General features: G+C 42.3%; 1 protein-coding gene across 3 annotated transcripts in view; it reads left to right on the top strand.

The window, feature by feature from the left end:
• Positions 1-12,279, top strand: part of BMAL1 (basic helix-loop-helix ARNT like 1) — a 52,413-nt gene that overhangs the window by 31,097 nt on the left and 9,037 nt on the right. For all 3 annotated transcript variants that reach the window (XM_069740027.1, XM_069740028.1, XM_069740029.1), the window contains exons 4-14: positions 1,704-1,724; positions 3,389-3,433; positions 4,009-4,044; positions 4,291-4,448; positions 4,624-4,703; positions 7,805-7,897; positions 8,939-9,056; positions 9,688-9,837; positions 10,725-10,971; positions 11,140-11,246; positions 12,127-12,277. In XM_069740027.1, coding sequence (XP_069596128.1) covers positions 1,704-1,724; positions 3,389-3,433; positions 4,009-4,044; positions 4,291-4,448; positions 4,624-4,703; positions 7,805-7,897; positions 8,939-9,056; positions 9,688-9,837; positions 10,725-10,971; positions 11,140-11,246; positions 12,127-12,277 — 1,206 coding nt within the window. The remainder of the gene's footprint in view (positions 1-1,703; positions 1,725-3,388; positions 3,434-4,008; positions 4,045-4,290; positions 4,449-4,623; positions 4,704-7,804; positions 7,898-8,938; positions 9,057-9,687; positions 9,838-10,724; positions 10,972-11,139; positions 11,247-12,126; positions 12,278-12,279) is intronic.

Raw genomic sequence — 12,279 nt, 5'->3', positions numbered from 1 at the left:
TGACCGTCATTGCCCGCCTAAACATGCAACATCCCACTTCATGGCTTCCAATCTCACACCAGTTGCTTCCCTCCAAATTTACCTGCTGCCCAGTTAATCTATTTCTCCCCCTTTTTACGAGCTCCCCCTCCCATACATATCAGATGAAAATTGGCAGCAAGAGCAGCCAACATCCGAGAGTCCTCCCGACTCTTCCCCAAGAGATAATGTCAGGGGAGAGAAGGATCGAACCGTTGATATTTCAATTCCCAATCCTTTTGTTTTCATTGAGTCTTTTTCTCCCCCATGAACAAAAAAAGAAAAATTAAATATGAACATTAAGCGGAGCCACATATTGACTCTGGAAAGATGGCTGATTTCACAATGAATGTTTGTCCGACCACTGTCTACTGTGTATGGCCAGCTCCAACCTGACGGGGTGTGTGTGTGTGTGTGTGTGTGTGGAAAATATACCGTAATATAATAAATATATTAATAATATATAAATTGTCTAAGCTCCACTTTCGTCTGTTTTGTCTGTAACAGAAAACCCTTCGTCGCTCATTGGTCGCTGCCGGCCGATCAGCGACGCGGGATTTACGGGAAGGGGTGTGGTCTCCACCATCACTGCCGGTGTACAGGAGAGGAGCGAGAGTTTGTACCGACCAGGAGGGAACGTGAAGGCAAAGAGTGGAGGGCAGAGGGGGCTGCGAGGATGTCGGCCTGTGACGACCTATTGCAGCGGTCCCCAACTCCAGGCCTCGAGGACCGCCAACAGTGCAGGTTTTCAGGATTTCTTTAGAATTGCATCGGTGGTAATGATTCCAACCCCTGTGGAGTACTAAGGAAATCCTGAAAACCTGCACTGTTGGCGGCCCTCGAGGCCTGGAGTTGGGGACCACTGACCTATTGTGTGCGGACACCCAGAGTCCTGTGTGTGAGGGGAGCCGGGGCTCCGGGGAGAGGGAGTCGGGGACCCGACTCCCCTGCTGCATTGAACTATACCGGCTTCTGCCGGTACAGTTCAAATCAATGATGGAGGAGAGAGCCTCACCTGACGCTCCCTCTCCCATCATTCCCCGCTCTGCCTCTGGCACTGAGGGGGAGAGATGTGGGCTGTGCTGTATAATACGTGGCCAGATAGAGCTATATACCGTATGTGTGCGTGTAGCTGCACTATCTATCTAATATTTTTTTTTTTTTTTTTTTTTTAACACACACGTGTATAGTATAATACACTTAACCTCCTGTTGTCTACAAACATCTGACCTAATCTGCCAATAAGTCTCACAGGTAAACTCCAGTCCTCATGAGGCCTTGTCTGCTCCTCACAACTTCTCCAAGATTTCTCCTGTGCTTCCCTTGTACTCTAGAACTCGCTACCTCAAAACTATCACTCATGGTTGAGATCTCCAAAAAGAAACACCCAGAAAATTAACCGGTTTAGGAAAGTCAGCCACATACCCTTGTGGTCTTCTTGCCCCTTTCCTTATGGACAGGGTCTTCTCTCCGTTTTGTACCAGCCTGTGGGTTATCTGAAACTGTTTTGTTTGTTTCTTGTTTTGTTTTTGTTTTTTGTTATTGTATGAAGAACTTACCGGCAGGTAGTTGGAAGTTCCATTTTTAATCCTATGTTTACATTAGTGACCTGCTATTTAACATGTGTGGTTATGTTCTCAAAATATCAAGTACCGTACTTAATGCAGTATCTTCTTTTCTTTTAGGCTGGACAGTTTTTCTTTCGAGTAAGTATTTTCTTTAATTTCTCCCACTTAATTTTATTTTTATACTTGACCCTTAATGCATGCATTGCTATTCTATCTGTCATAATTGACAGTACAGCACATTGACTAATGGCCCCAGTTATAAGTAATGACATCTGACCGATCCGTCACCGCATCGAGCCACAATGGTGGTGTGAACACAACCTGGGGCATTACAAATTATGGTGTCCCTTTTGAATAAGGGCACATTTATATGGACACTGTCGCAATCGTTCCGTGCACATGGAACATAATTTTATCAGCAGCACATCTCTTCCTTTTTCGACAGGACAATGTGCTGCAGAGAGCGATTATTTCTAAGCAAATTTAATAATCCTTGTAATCCACAATCGAGTGTTTTGCTCATTTGCCCGGTGCTGGCCGGCTTGTTTAGAGCTTTCCTCATACCCAGTTGTCAAACTATCCGTCGAAATGGACCTGTAGTCTGTTATGCAGATTCCATTTAGATGATGACAGGTTATCTCCACCCAAAAAAAAACAAAACAAAAGCTGGCATGCCTGAATTTTGATGAGTAATGGAATGAAAATGACATTGACTTAATGTTTCTCCTGTGTTCTAATGGCTCTTCTGGCGAATAATTTTCAAAATGATGAGATTTCTAGAATTAGAAATACAAGGCTAATTTCTTACAAAAAAAATGACTGAACACTTGTGCAAGGTTTCTATCTGGCATTGCAGCTCTACACCATCAGGTTCTGCTTACACGTGGCCGATATCTTGTGAATTTGCTGCAGACTCTCACAATGGATTAATTTGCAATCTATAGGCTGCACTCCATGGCAAAGCTACAAATAACACAATTGGATGTTGTTGCAAAATCCACAGCAGAGAACTTGCACTTGTGAAACTGCGTTTTTAAGTGAATGGGGCTTGAGCTGAAATGTTCTGCTGCGATGTTTGTTTTTTTGTTCTTCTGGACACTGCAATAAATAAGCACAGGGAATATGGCCTTTACAATTAAATGTAAAGGAATCTAAAAATGTAGATGTTTAATTTCAGCTTATCGACAACCGGTCCATTCAAATACAGCTTTTTAGAGTCTCTGGATCAGTGGGGGTCCCAGCGTTCAGACCGCCAGTGCTCGGAATTTATCCCCTATGTGTCTTATTTAAAAAGTCAGCCTGAAAATTACAGGGGATGAGTCCAGTGGCATTGGGCGCATGCTCAGAAAACTACATATTTTGCTTTACTGGACTGAGCTGCAAAATACACTTGCACCCATTGCCCCCTAATTTGTGTTTTTAATGGGCTGCCAAACCCAAAAACTTGGGACCAGGGCTGTGGAGTCGGTAAGCCAAAACTTCTAAATTTCCATGACTCCACCAAAATGGGCTCGGACTCTGACTCTACAACTCCACAGCCATGCTCGGGACATGCATTTTTTTTTTTAAGGTTTACTCTCTTAAAAGGAGATTTGCATATATTTTGTCTGGCATGGTTAAATCATTTTATCCAGTTGAAACCCTTTATGATCTAGTCTTCAGTCATCACAGTGCATCTGCCATCTGTGCATTATGTGTAGACTTCAGAGATTATTTTTAATCCATATCTTGTACAATGTAAAGAGCAGGACATTGACCTATAGGTGTTGATGGTCACTTTGCTTTTGTTTTCCCTGCCCTAGCCATGGAGAAGGCATGGATACCGATAAGGACGATCCACACGGGATGTGAGTAGAAGTCTTCTTGGAGCAGAACAATATTGTATCTTACAATTATTGGGTTCTTTAGAAGGACGTAGATCTGGGGATTTATTCTGACACGGAATATAGGCTGAACTGGATGGACAAATGTCTTTTTTTCAGCCTTACTAACTATGTTACTAATATATATATATATATATATATATATATATATATATATATATATATATATATATATATATATATATATATATATATATATATATATATATATATATCTATATATCTATCTCTCTATCAAACCGCTCTGTGGTTTATTATGACCAAGGCCCACCGCTGCATAGCAATTGGATATTCTTCATGGTTATGTTCACGACTTGCATTTTATAATGGAAAAACAATCCCATCCAAAATTTCATGTTCAGTAAAATGGACACATATTTTATTTCTATTTTTTGTTGAGTTTTGTTGATGAAGAATTTTAAAATTGGGTCATAAGATGAAAATGAACATACTATTGTATGTGTTGTTTTAAATTTAAAACCCTATTCCTGCATTTACCCTTTTTTATGTATATAATTTTTATTTATTTATTTTTTTAGGCTTGAATATGCAGAAGGTCGGATAAAAAATGCAAGGTAAGGTTTTATTTTTTTTTATTTTTTTTTTATTTCCCACAACCTAGCCATGCATATTGGATAAGTGTCAACCCAATCTCCAGATCGTGGAGATTGTGCATGGGATTGGGCGTGTTGACTTCTTGCCTGATCCTTTGTATCCCTGGAAGATGAGCGGTGCCAGTCTGTTGAGAAAATAAAAAAATAAAATTTCTGTCTAGAAGTCTGAAAACCTCTTGTCTAACGATTTGCATTTCATGATTACAGGGAGGCTCACAGTCAGATCGAGAAGAGGCGCAGAGACAAAATGAACAGTTTCATCGACGAGTTGGCTTCTCTTGTGCCCACGTGTAACGCCATGTCTCGGAAGTTGGACAAGTTGACTGTGCTAAGAATGGCCGTGCAGCATATGAAGACTTTGCGAGGTGAGGAGGCGACTTCAGGGGGTCACCAAACGTCCCCCGTCACTTCTATATTCTATGTGGTTGAGCTGGACTCATTGCTTCCTGTTATCAGCCATTGTAGGGTGAGAGCAAAGCTGTGAGATTTAGGGATAGTGGCCTTATTAATGGATCAACTTACAATATCGTCCTTCTGTAGGTGCTACAAATCCATACACAGAAGCCAACTACAAACCCTCATTCCTATCGGACGATGAAGTGAAGCAATTAATTCTCAGGGTAGGTGATGAATTCTGCTGTTTTCATTGCTAAACTTTCCCAGCATCTCCTGCTCTATCAGTATCTGAGCATGGCTAGCTTTTGTGATTTTTTTTTTTTTTTTTTTTTTTTTTTTTTTTTTGCTTTCTGGGTAGTGTCCTCATTACATAAGACCTTGTACAGTAATCTGATAGAGGAAGAGATTTTTTTTCAAACCTCCTCCCCCCCTGATGTAGTAGGAAGTGGATTAAGGGGATGCCTGTTCACAAGTGTGCTTACTCTTTCCAATAACAACTACCAGAACAGTGAGTGCAGCTCTGGAGTATAATACAAAATGTAACTCAGAATCAGTAATGTAATGTATGTACACAGTGACTGCACCAGCAGAATAGTGAGTGCAGCTCTGGGGTATAATACAGGATGTAACTCAGGATCAGTAATGTGATGTATGTACACAGTGACTGCACCAGCAGAATAGTGAGTGCAGCTCTAGGGTATAATACAGGATGTAACTCGGGATCAGTAATGTATGTACACAGTGACTGCACCAGCAGAATAGTGAGTACAGCTCTGGGGTATAATACAGGATGTAACTCAGGATCAGTAATGTGATGTATGTACACAGTGACTGCACCAGCAGAATAGTGAGTGCAGCTCTAGGGTATAATACAGGATGTAACTCGGGATCAGTAATGTATGTACACAGTGACTGCACCAGCAGAATAGTGAGTACAGCTCTAGGGTATAATACAGGATGTAACTCAGGATCAGTAATGTAATGTATGTACACAGTGACTGCACCAGGAGAACAGTGAGTGCAGCTCTGGAGTATAATACAGGATGTAACTCAGGATCAGTAATGTATGTACACAGTGACTGCATCAGCAGAATCGTGAGTGCAGCTCTGGGGTATAATACAGGATGTAACTCAGGATCAGTAATGTATGTACACAGTGACTGCACCAGCAGAATAGTCAGTGCAGCTCTGGGGTATAATACAGGATGTAACTCAGGATCAGTAATGTATGTACACAGTGACTGCACCAGCAGAATAGTGAGTGCAGCTCTAGGGTATAATACAGGATGTAACTCAGGATCAGTAATGTAATGTATGTACACAGTGACTGCACCAGGAGAACAGTGAGTGCAGCTCTGGAGTATAATACAGGATGTAACTCAGGATCAGTAATGTATGTACACAGTGACTGCATCAGCAGAATCGTGAGTGCAGCTCTGGGGTATAATACAGGATGTAACTCAGGATCAGTAATGTATGTACACAGTGACTGCACCAGCAGAATAGTCAGTGCAGCTCTGGGGTATAATACAGGATGTAACTCAGGATCAGTAATGTAATGTATGTACACAGTGACTGCACCAGCAGAATAGTGAGTGCAGCTCTAGGGTATAATACAGGATGTAACTCAGGATCAGTAATGTAATGTATGTACACAGTGACTGCACCAGGAGAACAGTGAGTGCAGCTCTGGAGTATAATACAGGATGTAACTCAGGATCAGTAATGTATGTACACAGTGACTGCATCAGCAGAATCGTGAGTGCAGCTCTGGGGTATAATACAGGATGTAACTCAGGATCAGTAATGTATGTACACAGTGACTGCACCAGCAGAATAGTGAGTGCAGCTCTGGAGTATAATATAGAATCCATTTAAAAGCTTGGCTAAATATGAAAAGAAAAATCCTAGTTGTGGATGGGGCTAAAGTGACGTAATGTAGTTACAAAATGTGACAGCAGTTTAGTGAGCAGAGAGCGCCTCACTGAAGGCCATTGTAGTATAACCAGGTACAAGACGTCAGTGCAGGCCGTCTCCTCTGCTGTAGAATGAGCCTGAACATGTCGCCCAGTAAAACCCGTTGGCAGCGAGGTGACGTGTCGGGCTGTGTGACGGCGTACACTCCAGCACTGACGTCTTGCACCAGACGGAGGGGCAGAGGCCTCCACCTGTGTGATCCCAGGTCCAGGCCGCAGAGCTGGGACACGGAGGTGGTTATTTGCTTTATGTGCGTGGCATTTCCATCATGAAAAGGAAATGATATAACATTGGGCAGCTGGCAGCAGTGAGTCACTGGGTGTAACCGAGGCGAACCTCGGCATTGGTGCACCCGTCTGTCTTGTTCGTACAGATGTCTACATGCATTTTATCCAAATTAAAGGTGATTTATGTCAAAAACTTCCACTGCTCTATGATGAAACAGTTCATCAAAATTCTAATACAAATTCTTTATTTTCAGCATCTCTACTTGCTGTCAGTGAATAGTAACATTCATGTATACTTAGTGTTCTAAAAGCCTGGTTATGTTTAGAATTATGTGGATCACAGCCTTCTTGGACAGAGATTTATCACTGATGTGCTCCAGGGATTTTCCAATTTCAGAAATCTTCATTTTTAATAAACAGCTTGGACCTGGGAGGGCAGGAAAAGCGCAGAGTCGCCATCACCGCTCCTGTTAGTCTGGCTGCAGCGCTGTCAACACTGCAATCTGTGTGCTCAGGATCTCTGCCAGCATTGACGCCAGTGTTGCACCCTATAGGAGTCACCCGAATTCAGCACTGGACCTGGGGAGGATGAATAAAGTGGTGTTTTGGTTTTTTTTTTGTTTTTGTTTTCCTTTAACTGGAAAACCCCTTTTAAATACCTGAGGTCACATATGAAAATTATGAAATTACCATTCACTGACCGCAAACGGAGATATTGGGAAGGGTTCAGAATTGAGAAGATTTACTGGGAAGATGCAGAACATTTCAATATATGATGACGAATTATGCGAGGTCTAGAGAAAATCTGGCTAAGAAGCATTACTTATCTGGTTAAATTGCTGCGATGCCCAGCCGGTCTAAGTCCTGTAAACACGTCCGTGGAGGTCAGTGATTGGCTGCAGCGGTCACAAACTGTCAACAGGGTCCTTCGTCGCAGCAGCCAAGTGAGAAGTAATGCCCTTATGTTATGCATCCACCCAACTCACTTGACCCATTTTCTCATTATCGTGGACATCCCCTTTAAGTTTTATTTAAATGAAATCCTTTTAAGTCGGCTGACGCAGTATAACCTAAGCATTGGTTGTTTGTGTGTAGCTAATACTTGTTGTCCTCTCTCACAGGCAGCAGACGGATTCCTCTTTGTGGTGGGCTGCGACCGCGGGAAGATCCTGTTTGTATCCGAATCCGTCTTTAAAATCCTTAATTACAGTCAGGTAAGGGCAGATCATTGGCCTCGGTAAGATGCAGCTCCTCACTTTACATTGCACTCTTCAGGCTTTCCATTACCAGTAGCCTGAAACGTATGGGTGGGTGGGTTCGTACCCATTATGTGGGGTCTGAGATTGCTGAAACGGACGTTCTTGTTGCTCGGAGGAAAGAGATCGGCTGCACAGTCCTCTGTGGTTAGGAGATGTGCTCATGTGCAGCAACGCGTTTCAAAGAAATTCTCTTCCAAAGCCACTTTAGGGATCGCCCTATACTTTGGCTTGGTTACAAATGGGTCTCAAGTAAATTGCAGGTGCAAATGGGGAAAGCCTGCACATGCAATTTTTGCAGATTTTCCACAGTGTTGCTTTCCTGATGCATTTTTGTAGTACTTAGTGTTAAGCTATGTGCACACGTTGCGGATTGGTGTGCAGAATTTTCCACACAAAATCCGCATCTCCTGGCAGAAACCGCAGGTGCAGATTTGCCATGGATTTTGTGCGGAATTGATGCGGATTTTACCCCTGCGGATTTCTATTATGGAAGGGGTCAGAAACGCTGCAGTTCCGCACAAAAGAAGTAGCATGCTACTTCTTTTGTTCCCCAGCGGTTTTCATGCAGATTTTTCCGCACCATTAGCACAGATTATTTTTTTTTTTTTTTTTTTTGTGCTATTGACTTGAATTGTACAGGAAATCACAGTTCGGAACTGCAGCGTTTCTGCGTGGAAAAATCTGCTGCGGATCCGCACCAATTCCTCATCGTGTGCACACAGCCTAAGATGACATAAAAAAAAAACAATAAAATTAGTAGCCAAAGTGCCGTAGATGGGCATTTGCAGGCCAGCACAAAGTAAGTGTAGTCAGAAGAGAGCCAGGAAGCAGAAGGGCATAAAACATGAACATTTGCAGAAAAAGTACATGCTATCTTTTAGGCATTTATGGCAAAAACAGTAACTGAGTTCAGGTAGTGGATGACCCCTTTAATGTTGCTAAGAAGGAATAAGAGCTCTGTACAGGAACTGATGATGTGAATGTTCTCCATTATAGAATGATCTGATTGGACAAAGCCTATTTGATTACTTACATCCAAAAGACATCGCCAAAGTAAAGGAGCAGTTGTCGTCCTCTGACACGGCCCCACGGGAGAGGCTCATCGATGCAAAAAGTAGGTTTCAGCTTGTGGAAAACAATTCTTTTTAGTTTTATCTTTTATACAGTTCCCAAACTTTTGCACGCTCTTCACGGGAACCGAGGTGGATTAGTCCATGATCGACGAGAGAAGACCCTGCCTTAAGGCCACAGTGTTGGTCTTGTGTGGCACAGAGACCAGTGTGACTCCCAACAACCCCAAACCCCTGATGACTAAGAGCCGATTCATCATTTGTGATTATTTTTTTTTCCCACTTTTTTGTTTCGTGGTATTTGTTGATGATTTTTCTAACCAAATTCACAGTTCATAAAGTTTATGCAAAATCAGATATGCTCCTGATTTTATTATTTTTTTTCTTTAATCAATTATGGGGCATTTGTAGTAAGTGTGTGTTTATGCAAAACCCTAAAAACCTTCATGGAAAAACAGGTTCAAGTCAGGCTCGAAGACCCCCAGCAACACCACTTTCTGTGGCAGGCAAAAGTTCCAAGATATTTAAAGATCCGACCCCAAAAATCGCAAAGGATCCGGGCGTCCATGCCTGTGATGCTTTCTATCTGTACTTTGTGTAATACACCTGAATTAGCACTCATGTACTTCTTTATGGCTTTATCTTTATGGCTTCATTTATCTTTATATCGTTTAGCCGGTCTTCCCGTCAAGACTGACATTACCCCCGAACCATCGCGGCTGTGCTCTGGAGCCAGGCGCTCATTTTTCTGCAGGATGAAGTGTAACAGACCCTCTGTAAAAGTAGAAGATAAAGATTTCCCATCCAACTGCTCGAAGAAAAAAGGTGAGAATGCCCTTGGGATGGGTAGGTAGCATGTACCACATCTAGCGAAAATATAAAAAAAAAAAAAATATATATATATATATATATATATATATATACATACATACATACATACATACATACATACATACATACATACATACATACATACATACATACACTTATTTTTTATTATGGGGCGAAGGGTGGAGAGATACAATGTTGACCTCCTCACCTTATTGGTCCAACAATGCTGCTATGTAGACTCAAATCTCCCTGGTCACCCAAGAACCCTGTGTGATGAATAGATTGGCAGTGTGCATGTACGACCACCATTCCTATAGACAATGATTGGAGCAGTGGTCGCACATGCTCAGTACCGCTCCATTCACACTGTGTCCTTTGCGACCTCCATTCTCGATAGGTGAGCGTTCCAGTGGTCAGACCATCATACATTTATCATCTAGCCTATGAATAAGTCCTTTATATTTATAAGTCAACTTTTACACAATTTTTCCCCTTTTTTTTTCTTCAAAGAAAATAGAAAATTCAGTTTTGGTTACGGGACACTGTCATCAGGTTGGGAAATCATGAATTTAATAGAAGAATGGTGAAATTCTAGGTCTGATGACTAAATCAGGCCTAAAAAGTAAAATGCGCCGTGTAGGGCCGGCTTTTGAAGGAGGATGTGCTTTTCTATTAGATCTTCTTGTAGGATTAACCAGATACATGATAAATATTCAAGGACCCCTCCCCACCTCGTCTTTGGATGTGAGGCAGCTGGCTATTAGCAGGAGCCCATCCCCAAAGATGTTTGCAATATTAGATCATATTTGCTCTTCACTCAACCCCCAGGACCGTTTTAGTGCCTGCATTTGGTTCTGACTAGTCCTGTTTTTGGTTTGCAGGAGACCGGAAAAGTTTTTGCACTATTCATAGCACTGGATATTTAAAGAGCTGGCCACCAACCAAAATGGGCCTTGATGAGGACAACGAGCCCGACAGCGAGGGCTGTAATCTTAGCTGCCTTGTTGCCATTGGACGCTTACACCCGCACATAGTACCGCAGCCTGCAAACGGCGAGATCCGAGTCAAGTCCACAGAATACGTCTCGCGGCACGCCATAGACGGGAAATTTGTTTTTGTAGACCAGAGGTAAGAACTATACTAGATAATTATGGCGGAGGAGGGTTTCATAATGTAGAGCTCAAAACTATTTATTGCGGAACTTCGCAAGCCGGAGAAGACACAAGATATAGAATAATTCAGCACTGGAACACTATGCAGTTCTGCATTTTAACTTCCGTTCTTTTTATATTGCAGAGCCACCGCCATTTTAGGGTACTTACCACAAGAACTTTTAGGGACGTCGTGTTATGAGTATTTCCATCAAGACGACATTGGGAATCTTGCAGAGTGCCATAGACAAGGTAGGCCAGGGTTACAATACGGGATTACGAAAATATGACTACATTGCAGCATATTTTTTTTCCTCATTGTTACCTAAGGCTGAGTGCACATGATCTAGACGTGGCAGCGCTTTGTACGCAGAGCATGTCCGCTGCGTCCACAGCGCTGCCGTCTATTGAATGCAGGTGAATTCACATGTGTTCACTGAACCGTGCAGATTCACTGCATAATTGGTTAAACTTCTATTGCGGAGACTGGGGTCTCCTCAAGATAAATAGACATGCTGCAGTCTGGAAAGACGCGCCGCTAGTCCATCTCCGCGGGTGTCTGCACGCATAGTGGACATGGAATTTCTTGAAATCCCATCCACTATGCTGTAACATCTGGACGCTGCACAAGTACACAGCGTGCAACCCACAGCGTTTAATGATCGTATGCACATAACCTAAAAGTTTTGCACAGGTCTTTATATACGTTCGTGTATGTATGCATGTACATATATTACATATAACATACAGAATGCTTGACTCCTCCTTTTTTGGGGGGTAGGAAATGGATAACATTAGACTTGTGTGGGTAAACTGATGAAGGGGTCTTCTGACCTTATGATATTGATAATCTATCAATTGAATAGGAGCTGACCTGCAGTATCCGGTAATAGCCGCTGCTGGAGGTAATAACAGCTGATCTGCTGTGGTGCCGGATGTAAGACCCCCACAGATTTGCTGATGATCCTAATTATCAATAAGTTAATGGCACGATTTTTTTTTTCCATGATGATTATGCCCTCTAGTGGTGGAAAACTGCAATTGCTACCAGACCCAGTCACACAATGTGACATCAACAGTTTCATTCTCGCAACCGGATCCGCAGTTACTGATCATTTTCCTTTCCTTTCAGTGTTACAGAATAGAGAGAAAATTACAACAAATTGTTATAAGTTTAAAATCAAAGATGGCTCCTTCATCACCCTGAAGAGTCGCTGGTTCAGTTTCATGAACCCTTGGACCAAAGAAGTGGAATACATTGTCTCTACCAACACCGTTGTATCGT

The sequence above is a fragment of the Ranitomeya imitator genome, chromosome 9, assembly GCF_032444005.1.
Source record: "Ranitomeya imitator isolate aRanImi1 chromosome 9, aRanImi1.pri, whole genome shotgun sequence".
Taxonomy (NCBI): Eukaryota; Metazoa; Chordata; class Amphibia; order Anura; family Dendrobatidae; genus Ranitomeya; species Ranitomeya imitator.
Note: the sequence above shows the minus strand (reverse complement) of the source record. Positions and strands in the feature narration are given on the sequence as shown.